This window comes from Portunus trituberculatus, chromosome 27 (genome assembly GCF_017591435.1).
Source record: "Portunus trituberculatus isolate SZX2019 chromosome 27, ASM1759143v1, whole genome shotgun sequence".
Lineage (NCBI taxonomy): Eukaryota > Metazoa > Arthropoda > Malacostraca > Decapoda > Portunidae > Portunus > Portunus trituberculatus.
The window spans coordinates 1,504,173-1,530,491 of NC_059281.1; the positions used below are offsets into that span (position 1 = coordinate 1,504,173).

The 26,319-nt window shown below is 37.1% G+C and overlaps 1 protein-coding gene across 1 annotated transcript in view; it reads right to left on the reverse strand.

Moving 5' to 3' along the window:
- The window catches only part of LOC123509823 (3-hydroxy-3-methylglutaryl-coenzyme A reductase-like), a 217,752-nt gene that overhangs the window by 27,741 nt on the left and 163,692 nt on the right, over positions 1 to 26,319 (reverse strand). The window contains exons 12-15 of the mRNA XM_045264392.1: positions 20,009 to 20,247; positions 11,887 to 12,064; positions 3,791 to 3,897; positions 3,185 to 3,389 (exon numbers count right to left, since the gene is read on the reverse strand). Coding sequence (XP_045120327.1) covers positions 3,185 to 3,389; positions 3,791 to 3,897; positions 11,887 to 12,064; positions 20,009 to 20,247 — 729 coding nt within the window. The remainder of the gene's footprint in view (positions 1 to 3,184; positions 3,390 to 3,790; positions 3,898 to 11,886; positions 12,065 to 20,008; positions 20,248 to 26,319) is intronic.

The window sequence follows — 26,319 nt, forward strand, 5'->3', positions numbered from 1 at the left end:
AATTTACCTGGATAAAACTTCGTTAAAGCGAGTTTTGTGTTCATTAAACGAGCAGATGCTAGTAAAATGAAACCTTCGTTATAGCGAAATTTCGTTGTGTGAACCTTCGTTAAACGGGGTTGCCTGTATCCGCTCCTGTTTTGCTTACACCATACCGTAGCACCATGCTTCCCGGCCACCACAACAATCAGACTCTTCCCGCATTTCCCACTGAACCCAAGTGAAATCCTTACAGTGTGTTTTTTGTGGATATTATGAGTAAGGGCTGAAATCCCTACTGTCCCTTAGCCTTGGGAGGGACACCATCTGATAGAATACGTGGTGAGTGAAAGGTAAATAAAAACATTTTGTTTATTTCTTTTGTGCAGTACTTTACATTTTTTTTTTTAAGTATTTTCATGTATTGTCATGTCTGTAGGGGTGACTTTTGACGTGCTGGAACACAACTCCTATCATTACATGTTATAATGGATTCGGTTATTCGGTAATTTCGATTTGCAGTATGTTTTCAAGAACGCATATGTACCGTATAACAAGGACTTACTGCATATATATATATGTATATATATATATATATATATATATATATATATATATATATATATATATATATATATATATATATATATATATATAAATATATATATGTAACTCGATTTACGCGCTTTTGTTATAACGTGACCGAAAAAATATAATTAATTTAATTTATGCGATCGGTTTGCTTATACGTGATTTGGCCCAACCGCATTTTCAAACTGAGCGCCAGACGCAATTTCAAACTGTGCGCCAGAGAGTACCGCAGCTGGCCGATAGGTGGGAGCTCCGCTCTTCTCGTGCCTCTTGCAGTCTGCCAGCACTGAGTACAAACAAAATCTCTTCAATCTGCCTATAATTCACCAAGATGGCCCCAAAACATCCTTCATCTTCTTCTGCATGTGGGGTTATTTTTGATAAGTGGATTTTTGATAAAGTGGTAAAGCTCAGAGGAAGATGGTGACTGACTGTGGTGTGAGTGGTTAAGGCAGTGACGCAGTGAGTGTTGTGTTTATGTATTCTTTGTTTTGTTGTTTTCTCTTATTATTTTTTGCTTAATTAGTTCCAAATGGCTGTTCAAGTATTAAAAAGTTTGACTATTGATACTTATAAATCAGGTAATTCATTCTAATCTTAGCAAAACCTCAAGTATGTAAAAATTTCAATGTATTTTTTTACAATTTCGATTTGTGCATACCATAAGTGAAGGCTGGTGATGGATAGCTTAGAAGAGGAGGGGAGAAGGGTGGGGAGAAAGAGGGAGGTAGCCGGATGATGAGTCACCATCCATGGAAACGTCGTTGTAACTTTTCTCCTGGTGTGATTCCTGTGAATCCACTAATGAAGTGCTGTGGCTCACTAACACTTGCATTCTCACTAAATTCCTTATTTTCATCACTAATAAGCCTCTTTGGTGCCATCAAGTCTCTAAATGAAAAACTAACAATGCAAAAGATTGTTGTTTTCTCAAGACTGCGGCAGGACTAGGGATGTGCACTGGCATCCAGTATACCAGCATTACCATTAATAAGGTATCAGAACAGTACAATGGTGGCTGCAAGAAGGTAGATGACAGAGCTTTGTATACAACCAAATGTACAGCCGTTTGATTACCAGACATCTTCACCACTAATAAGCCTTTGGTGTTAATTAAGTTTATAAATGAAAGAATGCAGGAGAGTGTTATTCTGATGACCGTGACAGCACAAGTCACAACTGGAGGGGTAACAGACACACCAGGGAACCTTTGTTTACAACCACACGTGTGGACGTTCGACTATCAGATATTTTTTTGAGTATTAAATCGAACTTTTGCTTTTGAGTATTAAAAAGTTTGAGTATTTAGACATTCAAGTATTGAGTCTCCACTGTATGTATGTATGTATGTATGTATGTATGTGTATATAGTATGTATATATATATATATATATATATATATATATATATATATATATATATATATATATATATATATATATATATATACGTACATATATACAATATAAAGTTTGATTGGTGACAATGTATGTAAATAAATCTTTATGAATACTTGGAGGTGCTCTTATCCAGGAATTGTGACCTGGATATAATTTACTTCCACTTTTCTTCATAATTTCAAGTATTCGTTTTGTACTAATTCATTTTTAGGCAATGCTTCTGCTGACAGATGAATTTTTTTCTCTTTGACATGAAAGATTAATAATAATAAAAGAAAATGGAAGAAATGCAAAAATTCCCAATATTAGTTTATGTGCATAGCACATCTGCCACCGACAAAACAAAAGTGGTGTCCAGCCTTGAGAGGGAATGTTGACAAAGTCTGGGTATTTGAGATGCCAATAATGATTTATTTTATGAATTTTGTTATTTGTAAAGAACAGTCTATATAAAGACCATGCTACAACTTAGTGCAGTACATTCAGAACAAACATCTACACATAAATGATCAGACAAAGTCCCAGTCTTTGAAACGTCTCTACAGTGAAGACTCAATACTTGAATGTCTTTGAAGTCAAACTTTTTGATAATTGAATGCAACAGTTTGACTTGATAGTCAAAAAAATATCTGGTACTTGAACATCCGGACATGGTTGCAAACAAAGGCTACCCTCTCCCTCCCTGCCTCCTGCGGTTGTGAGAACAACAACATTCTCCTGCATTGTCTATAGTTTTTCATTTAAAAATTTTAAATGGCACCAAAGAAGCTTATTCTTATTAGTGGTGAAAATAAGGAATCTAGTGAAAGTGCACGTGTTAGTGAGTCACAGCCCTTCACTAGTGGGTTCACAGGAATCACACCAAGAGACAGGTTACTAGATGTTTTCATGAATGGTGACTCACCCTCTGACAAATAACCTCCCTCCTCACCTTTCATCCATCCTCTTCAATGTTATCCATCACCTGCCTTCATCTACAGTAAGTACAAATAAAAATTATGAAAAAATTAAGGTTTTGCTAAGGTTAGAACAAATTATTTGATTTATAGGTATCAAGAAATCAAACTTTTTGATACACAAGCAGCCATTTGGAACTAATTAAGTTCGAGAATTGAGCCTCCACTGTACACAGATCCTCAGCCAGGAAAGGGTCAAAGAATTCTACCCGATCACTACAAGTCATGGCTCCCATTACAAGATGAGGCAAAACTCACCTGACCACAGGCAATGAACATGGCAGCCACAATGTTGGCAGCATGGGCATTGTTACCCCCAATAGAGCCAGCTAGGGAGGAGCCCACCAAATTCTTAGTGATGCAGGCCTCCACCAAGGCAGGCACCTGAGTCTTCAGCACATCAGTCACCACCTTCCCTGGGACCACGGCTTCACAAACCACTGATTTCCCTCGGCCCTCTATCCTGCATTAAGTAAAAGAAAGGGTGAATACTATAATATGCACCACTGACTTCCCTCAGTTCTCTTTCCTACATTGGTAAAGGGAAAGGATGAATACTACACCATGGCTTTCAAAGTGCATACATATTTCTAATAATAATTCACAAAGTAAAGTTTTGAAGCTATGTGTAATAACAGATCTTAAATGCTGGTCTCAGAGTACATGTGGTAAAGAAAATTCCTGTACTTGTTTGTTATGCACATCCAAAAAATATTCACACCAACTCTTTTCCTCATCAGTAAGAAGCAGTAGAAGACAAAATATAATCACTTCTCATAAGGGAAACTAAGAAACCATCAGATATACATATAGCATTCCTTATCTTGTGTCTCATTTCAATTCTATCTTGTTTACGTTACTTACCAATTAATGGCTGAAGGTTTCTTGTCCACACAATAGTTTCCACTCATGCTCAACACCTCCATTTCAGGAAAAAATTTCTTGAGGGCCTTCAATCCTGCCTCAGTCCCCTAAGAAGAAAACATTTCTTAATCTACAAAAAAACATCACAGAAATCTTATCCTTCTAAAAATTGTTTTATGAGTGGCAAGAATGTTAAGGCAACAATACACTGTAAGGTTTCTAAAGACACAACTATACTTTCAGTAATAATGCGAGATATCAATCATATTACACTGCAAGAATAAGTAAAGTACATATCCATAATCTCTCATCTGAAGTTCTTGGGACCAGACACTTCACAAATTTTAAAGAGAGGTGAAAATGTGAATGATATGTATTTTTACCTAGTTGTAATTTACAGTTTGAACTACGCTCATGTGGTTCTGTCCCCATATCTACACTTCTCTCATTTCTTCTTTGTTATACACTACTTGTCAATACTATATCCTTATTTAGCATGTTCCAAACTTCTATATTTCTCTGTGAGGAACTACATTTCCTAATGTTAGTAAAGCATTATTCCTTTTCTTAGTTTTTTGCTGTCTTCAAATGTAACTGGTATTTTTTACTTCTCTTTGCAGGAGTTTCTCATTATCTATCTCTTCTACTCTATTCAACAATTTATAAATTAGCAATGACTTTCCCCTTTTTTTCTTCTTTGTTCTAATATTGGCAGATTAATTTCCTTTAACCCTTAAGTAACAGGATGCTCGGTGATTTATTCATCTCCATTTATGGGTAAAATTCAAACACTTCTAAGATGCCAGAAAACTACTTCAGTTACATAAATATATGTCCCCTTTTAATATGTTGCAATAATGAATTACTGGGCACATCATATCTAAGAATAAAGTTATTGCATGTCAAATAAATACTTATTGGCACATGTAGTGAGACTGAGGTCAATGATGGGACTTATTCTCTTATGATTATCTCTTCCCCTGTTTGAGTTTCTATTACAACTAAGTAGTGTAATTTTATTGCATCTTATATCTAATACCATTAATCTCATTACAACAAATAGTTCCAATAAATCTTACACATTGTTCTATATCATGCCCTACAAATTATGAAGAAAGAAAGTGTGTATTTACCTAGTTATATATTGCAAGGTTTGAGTGAGGCTCATAGTGACCTGTCTCCATATTTACTTTTACCCAACTTTTCTTTGAAATTGCGCACACTTTCTGCTGCTACAATCTCTTCACTCAAGTTCATCCCGATGTCCACTATTATCAAACAGGTCCAGGACAACACACAGGAGTTGGACCAGGAAGTGGAGGTAGTGATAAGGTAGGGAAGGTTTAGTGAAGGGGTAAAGAGACCAATGAAAGTGAGAATGAGATCGCAGGTGGCGGTGGAGGAGATTAAGACAAGAAGAGGGAAACTGGCTGATGATACTGAATTTAAGGATATATGAATAAAAAGAGATATGAACCTGGAAGAGAGGGAAAAGGAGAAAGTGCTAAGAAATGAAGCTAGGAATATAAATGAGAAAAAGATGGAGATTGAGGAAAAGAATTTCTACTGGAGTGTTCTAGATATGATACTGAAGAAGTGGTACCTTTGGAAGGAGGTCATGGAAGAGGCAAGAAATTAAGAGTGACATACTAATATACCGCCGTGGTACAGTGGAACCATGCGTGCTTTGGGATCTAAGTGGTCTCCAAGCGCACGGGTTCGAATCCTGTCCACGGTCCGAGTGTAGGTTGGGCTTCCTCACTCGGGGCAACGGTTTCCTAGCAGGTGGGCTTTGAGATAGGGGGTACCCAAAAAGTATCCCCTTTAGCCCATAAATTCCCGTGAAAAGCCCACATGGTATAAAAAAAAAAAAAAAAAAAGATGGGTTGTTATCTAGTGTGTTGGAGGTTAGAGATTATTTGAAACAAAAAAGACCTGATGTAATGTGCATAGTAGAAACAAAATTAAAGGAGATCCATGTTAGCTTTAAAGAAGAGGGATATAACAGCTGGAGAAGAGACAGAAAGAAAAAAGAGGGAGGAGGAGTGCTAAATATGGTTCGTGATAATATATGTGTGGAGGAAGTGCAATATGATGATATGATCTGGGACTGATCATACAGGAAAATCTGAACCCCGAAAAAACATAAATAAGATACTTGGATTATCATATAAAATGTTGACTAATATAAGAGTGGTATTTCAATTTATGGACAAAGATATGATGAAAAAAATCATCACAAGCATGATACGTCCAAAGCTGGAATATGCAGCAGTGGTGTGGTCTCCAAGCTCTAAAAAAGATACAAGAAGATTAGAAAAGATAAAGGAGATTGCTACAAAGATGGTGCCGGAACTAATGAACTAACATATGAAGAAGGACTGAAGGAAATGGGACTACCAACCTTACAATATAGAAGAGAATGAGGGTACCTAATAGCAATGTACAAGATAGTCAATGGCATTGAAAAGATAGACAAGGAAGACCTGGTGCTGGTGACAGAAGCTAGAAGGAGAAGAAGACATGTAAAGAAGATCAAGATGAGCCAGTGTGTGAAGGATATTGGAAAATACAGTTTTCCACACAGAACAGTGAAGAAGTGGAATACACTGAATGATATAGTTGTTACAGCACATAATGTGCATAACTTTAAGAAAAAATTAGACAAATGGAGACATGGAGACAGGACACTATGAGCCCCACTCGAACTCTGTACAATACAACTAGGTAAACTTGGTAAATACACATACATAAAGGCAACCCCCGCTTAACAAAGGGGTTACCTTCCTAAATAACCCTTCGTTAAGCAAAACTTCGTTAAGCGAACCGATTATAACAAGTTTAACCCCTGACTTGAAGTTCCATTGAGGGTAAACAAAGTGAGAGTGCATCATAGTACTAAAGGTTTAATGAAAGTAAAAATTATGAAGTTAAACATTTAGGCAGTTTAATTCAAGTCATTATAATGTACACTAATGTATGTATGTACATAATTTTATAATGTTGATGATCTTCAATTTTGACGGGAGGGAGAGTGAAACGGGAAAGACACTAACCGGCAACCTGTGGAATGTAAACAAAGGGCGCATCATTGTATCACAAAAAAAACTTATGTACCATATTTCCACAAGGCTTTCCATTTTATCCATTGTAGAGTCACGAGTTCAGGTGGTTCTTTTAGCTTGCAAGGAAGATACGGTCTCACCAGCCTTCTTAATAGAGTCTGCTGACTTGAAAACAGTAGAGACAGTAGATGGAGTCAAGATGGTGGTGAGCAATGCTATTAGTTTTCTCGCCTCTCTCATGTCTGTGAATAATATCCAGCTTCACTTCGAGAGTAACAGACTTTCTGGTCTTCTTAGCAACGCTAGGCGACATTGCAGGGCGTTTTGGTGGTAAGTTGAGCGAGGGAAGACGAGCTGCTGCTGACGCTGTTATTGTTTTGAACAGGAGGAGTGAGTGGTGCACGTGTTGTTCATGAGAGGTGCTGGTGTATTCAAAAGCCTGTCGGCTTGCGTGATACGGCGGGCTTTCAAACTTGGAAAAAATTACCTGGATAAAACTTCGTTAAAGCAAGTTTAGTGTTCGTTAAACGAGCAGATGGTAGTAAAAGGAAACCTTCGTTGTAGCGAAATTTCGTTGTGTGAACATTCATTAAGCGGAGGTTGACTGTACATACATACATACATACATACATACATACATACAGACACACACACACACACAAATGGAAAAATTAGGCAAAGAGAAACAATAGAAAGGTTAAATGGAGAGAACGGAATGGTGGAAGACCCAAAAAGTATGGCAGAACTATTAAATAATAAATTTCAGGAGGTCTTTACTAAGGAATCTAAATTTGAAAGGCCACAGGGTAATAGCGAGACAGTCTATAGGAAAGAGATTAAAGTAACCAAGCTTGAAATAAAAGAATTAATGAAGGAACTAGATGAAGAGAAGGCAATGGGACCAGATGAAGTCTCCGGCAGAATACTAAAAGAATGTAGGGAAGAACTAGCAAGTCCTATATACAACATCATAAAATGCTCAATAGAAAATGGAACAGTACCAGTAGAATGGAAAAGAGCTGAGGTGGTTCCCATATATAAGAGCGTAAGGAAGAAAGAACCTTTAAATTACAGACCGGTATCACTAACTAGTGTAATATGCAAGATGTGTGAAAGAATAATAAAGAAACAATGGATTGAGTTCCTTGAAGACAACAAATTAATATCAAATAGCCAAATTGGTTTTAGAAAAAGACGGTCGTGTGTAACTAATTTATTGAGTTTCTATTCTAGAATAGTTGATAAGAGTACAAGAGAGAGAGGGATGGGTTGACTGTATTTATTTGGATTTAAAAAAGGCATTTGACAAAGTGCCACATGCAAGATTACTATGGAAGTTAGAGGAGAAGGATGGCTTAAAAGGAAGCACATTGAGATGGATAGAAAATTATTTGAGGAGGAGAGAAATAAGGACAGTAGTTAAAGATATGAAGTCCAAGTGGAGAGCAGTAGAAAGCGGAGTGCCACAGGGGTCAGTATTGGCACCAATACTTTTCCTCATTTATATTAACGACATGCCAGAAGGAGTGAACAGCTACATAAATCTGTTTGCAGATGATACGAAACTGTGCAGAGTTATAAAGCAAAAGGAGGATTGTGAAATACTGCAAGAAGACCTAAATAAGATCTGGGAATGGAGTAAAAAGTGGGAAACGGAATTCAATGTGAACAAAAGCCATGTCATGACTAGTAAATTAGAATTAAGAGATTAAATAAAGAAAGAAGAACCAGATATTGTATGCCTGGTGGAAACAAAGTTAAATGAGGCAATAAAAATAGACATAGATAAAAGGTATAATATATAGAGGAGAGACAGTGGGCAAAAGAGGAGGAGGAGTCATGAGGATGTTAAAGAAAGAGATGGTGGTAAATCAAGTGGAATTTGGGGAAGGAAAATCAGAAATACTGTATATTAAGATACTTATTAATAAAAAGGAGTTAACAATCATTGTAACATATGTGCTACCAAAAACAAATTCATGGACCAATAAAAAATATAAAGACATGATAAATGACACAATAAGGAGTCTTACAAGAATCATTAAAGAAAGGAGAAAAGTAATATTAGTAGATTTCAACTGTATGGAGGTGGACTGGGAAACTTATGAAAGTGGTATTGGGGAAGAAGCCTGGGGAGATAGATTTCTGAATCTAATGATAGATAATATGATGGTCCAAAGAGTAAAGGAAAACACAAGATTCAGAGGAAACGATGAGCCGGCGAGATTGGACCTACTTTTTACAAGGGGTATACAAATGAATGATGATATAAGTGCCCATTGGGAAAGAGTGACCAAGTAATACTAGAAATGGATATAGAAGAAGGAAAGGAAGATAGAGACGAATCATACAAAGGAGACCGATTAAATTACAGAAAGGCTGACATTGAGAATCTCAAAAACTATTTTAAAAACGTAAACTGGGAGGAGATGGAAAACTCAGAGATGGTGCAAGAGAAGTATAACTTATTTTTGGAAATATACAAAACAGGAGTCAGGGAATATGTCCCAAAATATAGACCTAAAGAAGAAGGAAAGAAAGATTGGTTTAATGCCAGGTGTGCTAGGGCAAAGGAGAAACGAGATGGAGCATGGAAAAGGTGGAGAAGAAACAGAAATCCAGAAAATAAGGAAAACTTCAAAACAGCAAGAAATGAATATGATAGGTGAGAAAGGAAGAAGAAAGGAATTATGAAAAGGACATTGTCGAAAAATGTAAGGAACAACCAAAATTATTCTATAGATTCATAAATGGAAAAATAAGGCAAAAAGAAACAATAGAAAGGTTAAAAGGAGAGAACGGGATGGTGGAAGACCCAAAAAGTATGGCAGAACTGTTAAATAGTAAATTTCAGGAGGTCTTTACTAAGGAATCCAAATTTGAAAGGCCACAGGGTAATAGAGAGACTGTCCATATGAAAGAGATTAAAGTAACCAAGCTTGAAATAAAAGAGTTGATGACGGAATTAGATGAGGAGAAGGCAATGGGACCGGATGAAGTCTCAGGCACAATATTAAAAGAATGTAGAGAAGAACTAGCAAGTCCTATATACAACATCATAAAATGCTCAGTAGAAAATGGAACAGTACCAGTAGAATGAAAAAGAGGTAAGGTGGTTCCCATATATAAGAGTGGAAGGAAAGAAGAACCTTTAAATTACAGACCGGTATCACTAACTAGTGTAATATGCAAGATGTGTGAAAGAGTAATAAAGAAACAATGGATTGAGTTCCTTGAAGACAACAAATTATTATCAAATAGCCAATTTTGTTTTAGAAAAGGTCAGTCGTGTGTAACAAATTTATTGAGTTTCTACTCTAGAATAGTTGAAAAGTACAAGATAGAGAGGGATGGATTGACTGTATTTATTTAGATTTAAAAAAGGCGTTTGATAAAGTGCCACATGAAAGATTACTATGGAAGTTAGAGGAAGAGGATGGCTTAAAAGGAAGCACACTGAGATGGATGGAAAATTACTTGAGGGGGAGAGAAATAAGGACGGTAGTTAAAGATATGAAGTCCAAGTTTAGAGAGCAGTAGACAGCGAAGTGCCACAGGGATCAGTATTGGCGCCAATACTTTTCTCATATATATAAATGACATGCCAGAGGGAGTGAACAGCTACATAAATCTGTTTGCGGACGATGTCAAACTGTGCAGAGTCATAAAACAAAAAGAGGATTGTGAAATACTGCAGGAAGACTTAAACAAGATCCAGAAATGGAGTAAAAAATGGGAGATGGAATTCAATGTGGACAAAAGCCATGTCATAGAAATGGGAAAAAGTGAAAGACGACCAGTGGGAATCTATAAGATGGGAGATGGAGTAAAGCTAGAAAAAGTAAAAAAAAGGAAAAGGACTTGGGAGTGATGATGGAAGAAAACAATCAACCGGTAAACCATATTGATAGAATTTTCAGAGAGACATATAATTTGCTAAGGGATATTGGAGTAGCATTTGACTACATGGACAAAGAAATGATGAAAAAATTGATAAGTACTAAAATAAGACCCAGATTGGAATATGCAGGAGTTGTGTGGACCCTCAATAAATAGAAACACATAAGGAAATTGGAGAGACTACAAAAAATGGCTACAAGAATGGTTCCAGAATTTAAAGGGATGACATATGAGGAGAGACTAAAAGCTATGGATCTACCAACCTTGGAACAGAGAAGAGAGTGAGGGGATCTGATACAAGTTTATAAATTGATTAACTGAATGGATCAAGTGGATAATGAGAAACTAATCCTGAAAGAAGATTATGCCAGTCGAAGCACAAGATCGCATAGTAAGAAACTGAGGAAGGGAAGATGTCTGAGAGATGTTAAAAAATATAGTTTCCAGCAAAGATGTGTTGAGACTTGGAACAGTTTGAGTGAGGAAATGGTGTCAGCAACAAGTGTGCATAGTTTTAAAGAGAAATTGGATAAGTGTAGATATGGAGACAGGGCCACACGAGCATAAAGCCCAGGCCCTGTAAAACTACAACTAGGTAAATACATTGAAAACATACTTCCTATGTGAGTAAAAGCTGAGGTAGGTACTACAACATGGTAAATAAGTCACCTGTGTAAACACTGATTTCATGCCTGTAATGCTTGGACTCCTCAAATGACATGGATGAAGTAAGAGCTATCAGTGGTATTTTAGCCAGTATATAAGCCTAGTGGCTTAGAACTATTCGATCAAAGGTAAAAGAAAAATGCCTGTTGGTGCACTGAAGATAGAATGAAAATATCTTAAATAAACAAAAAATAAATATCCTAAGTGTGATCTATCTGACATCTGCCTCATTCCAATCCGATTTAAGCAGGATTTACTGTTACTGCCTGTATATGCCACTCATTCCTTTTATATACCATTAATTCCCCACCACATACCTCTACTCAAGCAATCTTGCTACATACTGATTATATCAACAATCTCTTTGTGACACCTCTATCATCATCCCTTTTCTGCACCAGTATGGTCATCTGCTGTCCAAAAGGTCTGTCTACAGTTTATATTAAACAGTGGCTCAATCCTCACCTTAGAAACCATATTCATGCCCATTGCGTCCCCTGTATGAGCCACAAAGCGCATATACAACAGGCGACCAGCAATGCCCACGTGAAGGTCTTGCAGGCGAGCATAGCGACTGGTGGAGTCAAACCCTTCCTTGATGATAGCAAAGTTCTCCCGCTTCCTGAGCCACATGTACACCTCCCTGTGTGGATAATGCAGTAAAAGTGTGGGGTTCAGGCTTCACTGTCTGCTTAAGAAAACAAAAAAATAAGAGAAGCTGCAAGAAGCCATCAGTCCTACATGTAGTAGTCCCTGATAATCTGCACCAGTTTGTTCTTGTAACAATCACACAAGAAAGAGTGAAAGGAAATCGGTAAATAAAAGAAGATAGTTGCATTGTGCAACTTAAAATGCCAAGGAATATTTCATAATCTCCTTTTTTCATTAGGAATCCATCTGTACAGATGTTACATGTGAGTCCTTCAAGAAAATAACAGACCACGTGGTATTCAGTAGGTATTGGTTGCACACACGCATACAACAAAAAATAAATAAATAAATAAATGAAAATAAATAAATAAAAATAAATAAATTAACTAATTAATAAAAAATAATAAAAATAAATAAATATATAAATGATTTTTTGGGGGGCCAAGCTTTAGGACACAATGTGAGAAGTAATCCCAGCACTGGTCTTCCTCTGCATGTTCAAATAAAGGGATCCTCGCGATTCCACCGTTCGCAGTTCAAATTATCGCCAATTCGAACTCAGTTAATTAATACCCAATCCTCAAGGTTCGACCAACTGACTCACCAATTTGACATTCACATCTCTCGCGCCACACAAATGGTCAAATACGCTACCACACCAAATTCGCCACAAACCTGCCAGGCAAAAGTGTAAACCAGCGCCACCCTGTGCATCACAGGCGGTGCCATACTAACACTTTTCCTCTCAACTTTTTCTGCCAACTTTCTGAAGACTGTCAACTTCTGTCAACGCTGGTCATCACACATAAGTTCGCTTCCGCCTTTGTGTCGTTTGTCAACTGTAAACAAACATGGCGGCCCCTTCACCCCCAGCAAGTCATTGCTATTTTTGGCCTTTAATGCTCTCTATGAGAAACTCTTCAGACAGCTTTGTCCACTCATAAGCAACAGAGCTGCTCATCTTGGCCAGTTGTTCCTTGGAAGAGAAGCCTTGGAACATCACAGAGCCAGAAAAATGTAAACAAAAAACTGAACTACTTTTTATTGCTAGGCTAGGACAAAAAAAAAAAAAAAAAAATATATATATATATATATATATATATATATATATATATATATATATATATATATATATATATATATATATATCTATCTATCTATCTATCTATATATATATATATATATATATATATATATATATATATATATATATATATATATATATATATATATATATATACACAAATATATTTACATCTACTTATCAAGATTCTATTGATTTGAGATTATAGCATCATTCCAATTAACAAGAAAATTTATTTTATTATAAAAGTGTTAATTAGAATCCATAGATCTTAATTTGACTAAACATTGATGCTAGAGGAAAACGTGTGTTTCGTCTGACTCAAGACGATGAAAGCCACCTCCAGCCCCAGCCCTAAGAAGCACAATTTCCTCCCTTTCAAAGATAAGCTTGAGCTTATAAGAAAGTGTGAGGCAGGTATAGCTCACAGAGTCATTGCAACACAAATAAGTGTCCCTAGATCAACAGTATTAACAATTTGGAAGAACAGGGACAACGTACCATGAGACCACTGCAAGTGTTTTTATTTCCAAAAATGTACTGTACAGCACCCTAATGTGTTTAATAGTACTGATTTAGTCTAAGTTAGTGTTTTCTAGAGGTTATAGTGATGTTTTGAGGGAGTCTAGGCTGGAGGTTGGTCCCTATCCCCCGTAATTCTTAAGTATCTTATGGGAAAAATTGCTTTACGATTCAACCGATGAGAAACCACCCTAACCCCGTCGAATTGCGAGGATCCCCTGTATACCATTTTGAGCAATATGAACATGTCCATGGCATCTTACATACACTCAGTGCCACTGCCGTGAATAATCTACAACACCAACTTAAAAAAATAAATAAATAAAAAAATCAGACTGCTTAATTGTTCATTGAACTTGGCTGAAAACAAACTGTATGTGTTTCAAATCCTACTCCAGTCTGGGTATGAAAAGACACCCTCACAAGTGCACTAACTCACAATTTTGTAGCGAGTGTGATATGGATTTGTGCCTGGAGTTCTGCACCAGAGAAAACTACACAATTCAACAGATTTGAATTGATTCAGTACTGCTTATAAATACTACTTTTATAAATTAAAGCAATGAAAAGTGCCACTTCACACTCAATCACACACACACTGCAATGGTCTTATTATGCAGTGAAGTGAATAATGTGGTCCCAACCTTCATTCCCTCACATACAAATAGCCTACCAATTATATATGCATTGTCATTGTGGTGATTTATTACTACTGAGGTGACACAAGACCATTCATAAGCAGTGGTGGTGGCCACAAATCACAGGCATCATCAATACCACTAACATCGCTATTTGTCACATTATATCCCAAGCAACTTATAATTTTCAATATATATATATATATATATATATATATATATATATATATATATATATATATATATATATATATATATATATATATATATATATATATATATATATATATATATATATATATATATATATATATATATAGTAAGGTCCCGGTTACGCCGGTCTCGAGTTACGCCAAACTCGCACTTACGTCAGTCCACTATAAGGCAATTTAAGATTTAAAAAATTGAAAATTTATAAATCGTAAAGTGCGGGGTTTTTTGTTATTGTTGGCCGCCAGGCGTCACTAGTGGTTATCCGCCACACCGCCCACCTCACGCTTGAATACAATAACACTTTACGTACCTCAGTTCCATCACACCGTCGCCCCTGGCAAGTGTGTTCCTACATCTGCGTTTGCTGACTATCTTAGTATCTTGCTCAATGGCACCAAAAAGAAAACTTCTTAGTGACAGCAGTGATGCTAAGAAAAGGAAAACCATTACGCTACAAGAAAAAAGAGGACATAATTAAGACATGAGAAGGGAGGCAGCATCTGTGTGTGAGGGAGAGAAGAAGAAAATGGGAAGCCCGTTACCATGACAACGGGGAAGCTGACGACCTTGAGGGCTCGCACACCCATCACAACAATAACAACTCCGGAGCCTTCGCCTGGGCCACACGACACTCGCAGCTGACTTGCGCCGTCTGCGCCTGTCTGCTGATCCCTATTGCCCTTTCCTATTGCATTTCCTGCCCCGCTGCCCACGCTTCTACTCCCACCGCACTGCACTACGCTCCCAGCTGTCCACCCTGGACGTCACAACATTCGACCTGCCTACCCTCCTGGCAGCCTCAGGCGTCCACCCCTCTGGCAACATGCAGTCCTTCGCGTTCGCAGCCCTAATCAACAACAAAAACAAGCTTGTGTTTCATATTTCTACATACTTGTAAATAATATAACAATATAACCTTTTACTTACATAACGCTTCTACTCCTACCACACTCCACAAAGTTCCCAGCTGTCCCGCCCTGGGCGTCACAACATTCGACCTGCCCACCCTCCTGGCGGCCTCAGGTCGCCCTCTCGGCAACCTGCAGTCCTCGTCATGCCCTAATCAATATATTCCTACATAGTTGTAAATAATATACCAATATAACAATATAACCTTTTACTTACCTGAATAACCATAAAAAATTATTGGTCGAAAACTCAATAATATGCTTTGAAAGTACAAAAACTCGAGTTACGTACAAAATCGACTTACGTCATGTTTCAGGAACGTAACTCTGACGTAACTCGGAACCTTACTGTATATATATATATATATATATATATATATATATATATATATATATATATATATATATATATATATATATATATATGAAGCTACAGGGTTACCAGCAAAAAACTTCTGATTTCTTCTTTTTATTATCAAAGTTTTGCCTTTCCAATGAAAGCACCATCAGGGTCTAAAAACAGGTGGTGTGTGCAAAGTCTATACATGACTTTAAGAGAAAATTAGATACAGTGAGATACAGAGACAAGACAACACAAGCATAGGCTCCCCTCCCGTAAAATACAACTAGGCAAATACACACACATGCACACACACACACATATGCCGAGTGAAAACCAACGCTTTATAGAAACCATTATTGGTTTAAGGAAACTGACTGAAGATACTATGGAAAAGGATTTCTCGGGTTTCCGGGATGAACGAGGTAATATGAGAAGGCTTATTAATGTAGAAAGAGAATTACGATGTATGATGAGGTGATGTCCAGTCTCATGGACAAACAAGACCAACTGCAAATGGAAAACACAGCTCTGAAATTGAGAGTAGCTGAATGTGAGGTCAGTGGAATAAACCAGGAATTAAAAGAGGAGATTCTAGAAATAAGGAAACAGAATGGTGCTCTAAAAACCACATGCCAGAATTATGAAAGCCATTTAAACTCTGAAAAAAGAGATCCATGTCAACTTTAAAGAGGGATATAATACCTGGAGGAGGGACTGGAAGGATAAAGTGCTAATAATGGTTCATGATAATATATGTGTGGAGGATGCGCAATATGGTGAGGACAAGGTGGAAGTAATGGGAGTAACAACCAGAACAGAAGATTTGAAGAAAAGAAAAATTATAGTTACATATATTCCACCAGACTAGTACATGGGGATCAGAAGAGTATAAAGATATGCAAAGTTAGATGATAAAGTGCCTAGATAACATGATAAGAAGAGATAGAAGAATACTCTTAGTTGGAGACTTCAACTGTAAAAAAATAAACTGGAGAGAGATGGAAGTAATGGATAATGCTGGGCAGTGGAGTGAGAAAGTGTTACAGTTGACTATGATTAATACAATGGACCAGTGGGTGGAGGAGTCAACAAGGTACAGGGGGGAAGAACAACCATCATTGCTTGACCTAGTTTTCACAAAGAAACCAGAGTCCCCTCCAATCATACAATACCTATGTCCAATGGGAAAAAGTGATCATGTGACATTAGAGGTGGAAATGCAGGAGGAAGATGAGATAAGTTACAGAGAGGACTATAAAGGAGAGAGATTAAATTATGCAGGAGCGGATTTTGAAAAATCAAGGAGTTATTTTGCTGATATTGAGTGGAGTAATATTATGTGCAGGAAGACTGTACAAGAGAAATATGACATATTCTTACGGAAATACAATTAGGGAGTAAAAAAGTTTGTTCCTATTTATAGAGTTCAGAAAAAATACATGCTTGGTACAATGCTAGATGTATAAAAGCAAAAAAAGCAAAGGATAAAGCGTGGAAGAAACTCTTAAAGCAGGGAAATGACTATAATAGTCAGCAGTACAAATATACCAGAAATGAATATATTAGAGTAAGGAGAGAGGAAGAAAGAAAGTTTGAGAAGGATGTAGTGGATAAAAGCAAGGATGAAGCCAAACTTTTGTACAAGTTTGTAAATGGCAAAACAAAGAATAAGGACACAATTCAAAAAAGAATTAAAGAAGGGAAGACATACCAAACAGAGAAGGAAATGTGTGAAATAATGAATGAGAGCTTCAAAACGGTATTCACTGCAGATGATGATTTCACTGAACCTAATAGGACATTGAATTGCCAAGGATTACAGGAGATTGCAGTGCACAAACAGGATATTGGAAGATTACTGAATAAGTTGGAAGTCAGAAAAGCAATAGGGCCAGATGGTGTATCAGGCTGGGTGTTGAAAGAATGTAAAGAGCAATTACTGGATCCAATTTGGAAAATAATTAAAAGTTCAATAAATGAAGGGAAAGTTCCACGAGTGGAAGAGAGCCAACGTAATACTGATATTTAAAGGAGGAAAGGCAACTGAACCACTAAACTACAGACCAGTGTCACTTACAAGTGTCATAGGGGAAGTTATGTAAAATAATTATCAAAGAAAAATGGGTTAAATTTCTAGAAGAGGAGCAAGTCATATCGAAGACAATTTGGGTTCAGGACAGGGCGGTCATGTGTATCAAACTTGTTAAGCTTCTACTCGAGAGTTATTGCAGGACTTGAAAACAGAGATGGATGGGTAGACACAGTATACCTGGACATTAAAAAGGCTTTTGATAAAGTCCCGCACAGAAGACTTCTTTAGAAACTAGAGTACATAGGAGGACTGCGTGGAACCTTGCTCGAATGGACAAGAGATTATTTGAAGGATAGGGAAATGAGAACTGTGATTAGAGATACATACTCATCTTGGGGTAAAGTAACTAGCGGAGTGCCACAAGGGTCAGTGTTAACCCCCATTATGTTTCAAGTTTATGTAAACGACATTCACATTGGGGTGAACAGTTATATAAATTTATCCGCTGATGATGCAAAGTTGCTAAGAGTTATCAAAACCAGAAAGGACTGTCTGCTGTTGCAGGAAGATTTAAACAAGATCTTTGAATGGAACAAAAAGTGGAAATTGAAGTTTAATGCCACATAATGGAACTAGGAAAGAGTTAGAGAAGACCAGCATGGAACTATTTAATGGGGGAGAAGCAAATAATGAAGACTAAAGAGGAAAAAGACCTTGGAGTGATCATATGCAGCAGTGGTGTGGTTTCCCAGCTCTAAAAAGGATATAAAGAAATTGGAAAAGATACAGAAGATTGCTACAAAGATGGTGCCGGAATTAAAGGACCTCACATAATGAAGAACGACTTAAGGAAATGGGACTGCCAACCTTACAAGATAGAAGAGAACTGGGCGACCTAATAACAATGTATAAGATAGTAAATGATATTGAAAAAATAGACAAAGAAGACCTGGTGATGTTGGCAGAAGATGGAAGGACAAAAGGACATGAAAAGATCAGGATAAGGCAGTGTGTGAAGGATATTGGAAAATAGTTTTCCACACAGAACGGTGGAAAATGGAATGCATTGGATAATGGAATTATTACAGCACATAGAGTGCATAACTTTAAAGAAAAACTAGATAAATGGAGATATGGAGACAGGACATTATGAGCCCCACTCAAACCCTGTACAATACAACTAGGTAAATAAAACTAGGTAAATACAGGTTAGTCTTTCCCAGTCCTTACTTGATTGTTTTTGGTCATTTTTTGGTGTAATCTGTGCATTATTGTGTTTATTTTTTTGCTTTTTATCCCCTTTTATATTGTTTCACTTTAGAAACTTTTTAATTCTTCTACTTTTTTTGTATCCTTTTGATTACTTTTTTAATGTCTAGATAAGACTCTTTGTTCAGTTTATATATTTTGCTTGTCTTTTTTTAGATCCTGATGGTGCCTTCATTGGAAAGGCAAAATGTTGATAATAAAACAAGAAATCTGAAGTATTTTTGCTGGTAACTTTGTTGCTGTATCTACAATTACAACTTTCAACATAAAAAAAAAAAATAATAAATAAATAAAAAAAAAAAAATAAATAAATAAATAAATAAATAAATAAATATATATATATATATATATATATATATATATATATATATATATATATATATATATATATATATATATATATATATATATATATATATATATCTTTATTACAACAGGTTACTAAACATCTGACCAATTCATCACTTTAGTGAGTAAGATTATAATTTTTTTTTACTTTCTTGCTATTTTGCTAATGATACACACTTCAGTGTGCATTGCAAGGTAAAAAAAAAAAAAACACTCCTATTTGCATCTTACAAAATGTATAAATGACAAATTTTCATCTTCTAGTTTTTGAAGTTCTTGGAAAATTTGCCATTGAACTGCATTTTTTTTCTGATGATGATTTGGGAAAGAATTCTTGTTGTAAGCCAAACATAGCAGTATAAGTAATTTAGTAGTGATGTATGAGAACATGTTTCACTAAACCATAAATAATAGCAAATGTATATATGTAAGCAATATTTAATTTGTACACATAGCAATGCATATATTAATTAATGAGCTTTTTCTTAATATATTTTATTACAGTTAACTAGTATTTAAAAGAGAAAAATAGACAGCAATGAGCCATGTAACATAAGTACAAGGTGGAATAATGCTCACGTGGCCTGGGTGGCAGAGGGAAGCCTAACGCTGGGCGCTCGGGTCATACCATCCCGGATGATCTGACTCTTGACGCCATTGACTAGTGCCCGGCAGCCCCTGTTGGTTGAAGCCACCAGGCAGCCCTCAGTGGTGGCCAGTGGCACCATGTACTTCTTGCCGTTCACCAGCAAGGGTCCAGCCACACCCACTGGCACTGGCATGTAGCCAACCACATTCTCACAACACACGCCCACAACCTGGGGACAGAGTAGACAGTGACAAAGGTCCTTTAATATTATAAAGTGTTTTTATTTGATTAAAAAAAATTTTTTGTTGATTTTAGCTTACCTTCAGTCCTCACTTTTCACCAGCTCAACAATTTATCAAAAGGTAGCCCAGACAAGGCATCATGCACATGCACACATCATTCATACTCTTACCACTGCTGGCCCATCATGGAAAGGGACAGTTTCGTTATCTACCATACTACACCTTTCTTCATAATATGCCTGTGATTTTTCAGGATTTTGATTCTTGAAGACAAACTATTTCCTAAAACTTTTTCAATACACAATCTGGCAAGAAATATTCCTCCAAGAAGAGCAGTATGCTAGCCTTACCAAATAGGTAATTGTGGCCCCTTGTGGGGAGAACAATATGACCATAGGTAATGAGGGAAAGCTTCACCTTGTTTTAGCGGGAGCTAGGATAGTAATGAAAGTAGCCTCAATTAACAACAAAATGAGTGAAACTAGTAAAATGAGAGAGGCAATAGTGCTGTGAAAGAAAGGACAGTTGCAGCAGTAGTACAAGAGACACAGGAATGTTTCAGAAATGTTTGGCTATATACAGTAAAAATCTGTTAGTTCAAACACTGATACTCTTGTGTTTCAAGACAAATGTCCCTGTCTTTTGGATAACTTTTATTTTCTTTAAGGGAAATGGCAATCCAGTGGGCCTTTTTTTTTTTTATTGTTTGTTGCCTTTGGCCAGTTTCCTCTTGTGCATAAAAAAATTTCCAACAGTCCTAATTATTTAAGGTGGGGTAAAAAAGTTAATCTATGGCCAAAATTAAGTCTCTGTGCAAATTGAAACCAGGTGCCAGATGCACCCTAACTGCCAGAGAAGCATAGATGCTGCTTTCGACTACTACAAACTCCATAGTAATAGACATTTTCTATAAATAAACTTGTTGTTTGAATGACATGGAAGTACTATATGCTGTGCCCAGGATTTTAGGTGCATGTGTGTGTGAGGAATCATATTGCTGTTTACTGTGAGTGGTAGGATGTATTGGTGTGGGTGATTATCTCTCGAGAGAAGAGTGTTTGTTGATTTGTTGGGAGCTTTGTTGTCTATTTTATTTACAAAAAGTTTGAATTCTTTTAAGGAATGTTTGTAAGAGGTTTGGACCTGTGGTTATGTTTAGATGTGTGCATGCTGGTGTAATATCTGTGTGTAAGAAGTTTTGGTCAAATGTTAATTTCACCCAACCAAAGACTGTCTCAGGTGACTTATGTTTTTCTAATGAGACATGTAGTGACCTATAACCTATTTCAACCTGAACTTAATCTAACACAAAAAAATGAAAAAGGCCTACAACACAAAACAAATCTGAATAGCAAATTTTGGTAACACTTTACAACAATGCCGATGGCAGGTGCCGCTACCTCAGCTGTTACCACCACCACCACCACCGTCAAAGGTGTAACTTATGTGTTTTCAGAGACTTTTGGTGTGATTTTGTTGATTTCCAACCTCTTCTCCAGCACATGTTACTCGACTCAATGCTCCCTCACCCTAAAACCCTGATTTCCCACAGGTTCCCAAGATTACTGGGGGGGGGTGGGTAAGAGGTAAGCAAAAGTTGAAGAGAGTCATAATTTGTAAACTATCCATTAGCAAAGAAAATGATGCAGAATATCGATAAATTCATTACAAGTTTTACCGGAAAAACATTAACAACATACAAAAATTGATGGATGTTTGAAACCAAAACTTGTCCAAAATGATATGGAGGTCTTGGTGTGGCAGCATTTTCAGGGATACATCCTAATAATCTGACAAAACAGATAGTCCGACACACTCATGATCCTTTGCCCATCTGATTAATGGACTTTTACTGTATACAGAAATGCAAAAAAAAAAAAAAAAAAAGAAGTGGGAGAGAGCTTAGGAGTAGTATTCTGGTGTATTGTGTTAAGAAAAGCAGAGAAGAGAGGGAAAAAATAAGGATGTGCATTAATAATGTCCTGAGAACCATAGAAGTGAATAAAGGCATACAATGGCAAGGCTCTGGGACTGAGAGCAGCAGGAAGAGTAGAGACATTAAATATAAATGGAATGATGTCATTCACCTTCATCTACAGTTATCCACTGGTCCCCCAACCAATTGTTCTCCTATGGAAAGAACCCCAAACTTGCACTGATTTTTGAGCAGGACTGAGACCACACAACCCTTCAGGTTGCATCCCATCCTGATTTGCAGGTTGGTGAACATGAGCAACATTAAGAAGCTTATCCATTTGTATTGCTGCACCAGGGGCATTACAGAGCTAGCTCAAAGCTCACAGACTGATCTCTGGGTAAGACTGAGACCACACCACACTCCACACTCTAGGAAAGTGAGGCCACAAACCCTCAAATTACATCCTGTACCTACTTCCTGCTAGGTGAACAGGGGCTACACATTAAGAGGCTTGCCCTTGCCTCACCACTCCTCGGACTTGAACCCAGGCTTTTCCGGCTGTGAGCTGAATGTGCTAACCACTACACTATACAGTGTGTGTATTTATCTAGTTGTATGTTACAGTGTTTGAGCGGGGCTCATAATGACCTGTCTCCATACCTACATTCATCTAACTTTTCCTTAAATTTATGCACACTTTCTGCTCTTACAATCTCACCACTTACCCATTTCAGGTGTCCACTGTCCTATGTGGAATACTGAACTTCTTAATGTTCCTCAGGCACAGACTTTTCATTATCTTGGAATGTCCTCTTATTCGTCTATCACCATCCTCTGTCAGTGTTACCAGGTATTGTCTATCTATCTTTTCCATACAGTTCAATAATTTATACATTGTTATTAGGTTCCCCCTTCCTGTCTATCCTTCAGGGTTGGTAAATCCATTTCCTTCAGTCTTTCTTTATAAGGAAGATCCTTTATTTCCGGGACCATCTTTGTAGCAGTCCTTTGGATTTTATCTAGTTTCTTGCTGTCTTTCTGCCTGTATGGTGACCACACCACTGCTGAATATTCCAGTCTAGATCTTATCATAGTGGTTATGATCTTTTTCATCATACTCTTATCCATGTAATTGAATGCCACCCTGATGTTAGTTAATGTCTTGCATATTGAAGCAAATAGCCCATTTATGTCTTTCTGGAGTCAAGGTGTCTTGCATAATCACTCCCAAGTATTTCTTTTTACTCCTTTTTCATTATAATCTCTTCTCTCATTTTGTATACCCATGTAGGTTTTCTATTACTTTTACCCATTTCCATTACATGGCATTTCCTGGTATTAAATTCTTATTTCCAATTTTGGTTCCATTCCCTTATCTTGTCAATATCTTTCTGCGATTCCATACAGTCCCCAGTGTTCCTTATTATTCTTAAAAGTTTTGCATCATCTGCAAACAAATTTATGTTGCTACTCAAACCCTTTTGTTTATTATTAATATATACACTCGACCCTCGAAACAATTTTCGGAAACTACAGACAAAATCTGTAGTCCAGTTTAATCTACGGACGAATATTAAAATGCTCGCGATTGTTCGTTCCCGGCAAATTATTGTCCAGTAGGTGGCAGGTTGGTCGCGTCATCAGCTGTTGGCCACCATGTTTAATCTTCAGTCCGTGCATTTTCAACCAACAGCGAACATTGTCCAGTGCTTACCACGGCTTTTTTATGCATTTGTACCCTTCCCACGAGTGCTTAACCTATCCAAAATGCCTCCTAAACCTAGTAAACCAGTGAAGCGTAATTGAAAGGCTCTTTCAGTGGCTGCTAAGCTTGAACTAATACGAAAATTAGAAAATTTGACGTACATTTTATACAGTTTTTATGTTGAACTCTTGCAAAGAACGAACTTTTGCAATCTACGAACATGATCGTGCATTTGTCCGTTGTTTGAGGATCGAGTGTACAGGTTGAACCTCCCAAATCTGGCAACCACCGAACCTTAGACTTGCCGGATCATGGAAAATTCCGAACTATAGGTGATCCCCAAAACACCTTCTATATACTCACCCTGCTTTATACAAGTGTAGCTGTAACATTGGTTTGATATATAATAGTTGTACATGAAAATATACATGCAGAAGTATATAGAAAAACACGTTGTAAATTAAGTTCAGCATGGAAAATTTTTGCCTGCGCCATTATCATCTCGCCAGATACAGGGACGTTACCAGCGCGCCGAAGCTTAAACCACTGTATGAGAGCGCTGTCTAAATCACTGCCTTTACCCTCCTGAAGTGTTCTATGAACCTCCAAGTTCTTCTTGCTCTCACACTCACTGTAAATCTTGAGAAGTTGATTCTTCTGTTTTTTTTATATCATAGACGGTTGATGAGTCAATGTTGTACTGTTGGCATAGGCTCTGCACTGAAACACCTTTATCTAGCTTCTTCAATAGGTCCACTTTTGTTGCACTGATATTGTCATATGTTTGCACTTTTTTTTTTGGTTCACACACAACACTATCACTTCCTGGTCACTTGGAAGCCATGTTTAGGGGCAAATATTACAGAAAATTTTTTTTATGCACCTGGGGGGGTGGTGCTTGCAATGAGCACCAGCGTGGTACTGATCCAAATTTGACCTAGAATGCAAATTACTCCGGCCAAATCAAAAATTCCGGCAAACAAAAATTTTGCCGGATTACAGGTGTTGCCGGATGAAAGAATACCGGATCAAGGAGGTTCAACCTGTACTTGGAATGTAAATGGTGCCAGCACCGAACCCTGTGGTATGCCACTGGTAACTGTACTCCAGCTTGATGGGGTGTCTCTTATCATTGCCCTCATTTCCCTATCTGTTAAGTAGTCTGTCATCCAATTCAACATATTTCCCTTTATTCTTTCCATGTGTTCTATTTTCCATAGGAGTCTTCTCTGTGGTACTCTGTTGAAAGCCTTCTTAATATCTAGATACACTGTGTCAACCCATCTATTTCTCCCTTGTATTTCATCTATTACTCTTGTATACAAGCTTAGTAAATTTGCTAAGCATGATCTTCCTTTTCTGAACACAAGTTAGTGACACTGGTCTATATAATTTAAGGGCTCTGTCTTTTTTCCTCCTTTGTATATTGACACTATATTTGCTCTCTTCCACTCCTTTGGTATCTTCTCTTCCATTAGAGAGCTATTGATTACGTCCCTACATCTCTATATTCTCTCAGTATCCATCCTGACATTCTGTCTGACCCCATTGCCTTACGTCCACCTCTTCTAGCAATTCTCTCATTTCCTGTTTTTCTACCATGATGTCTCTTAATCCTTCCTGTGTCGCTTGGCTGTTTGGCTCTATGAACTCCTCTTCTTCATTAAATACTGATTTAAAGCTCTCATTCATAAGTTCACTCATTTCTTCTAGTGTTTCATATATCCTAGTTCCCTTAATTAACTCAGTGAAGTGATGGTCTCTCTGTTTGTGTAAATTCTTTTCAAAATTTTTCTCCTTCTCCCTTCTTATCCTAATGTATTCCTTTCGTGTCTCTTTGTACTGCTTCTCATTTATTTCATTCCATTGCTTCCTTAATTTTTTTCAAGCTGCATCCTTAAACATTTTAGCTTGTGCACACAGCATTATACCATGTGTGTTTGCTCTCTTTTACTCTGTATTCAGGGACATATCTCTTAACTTCCTCATTACACTTGTCTAGGAATATGTCATACTCCCCTTGAATTTTGAATTGTCTTGCCTTAAATAATTTCCCTCCAATCAATACCACCAAAGTAGTTTTTTAAGATTCCAAAATTTGACTTGGTATGGTTCTGTCTCTTGGTTGTGTCCCTCATTGCATTTCAAAATTTCTTGATCCTCTAAATCAATTTCTAGGATCACATGATCACTTTTTTTCCATTGGGCTATGATATTTGATGTTTGGAAAAGGCTCTTTTTTTTTTTTTTTTGTGAAAATCCAATCCAGCATAGACGGTTCTTCTCCTCTAGACCCTTCACTCATTGGTCCAATGTGTTTACCATTGACAGACTTCTTTCCTCCAACATCCAGAATGACTGTTTGCATCCATTTCTTCCCAATTTACATGCTTACAATTGAAATCTCTCACAAGTAGCACTCTTCTGTCCTTCCTT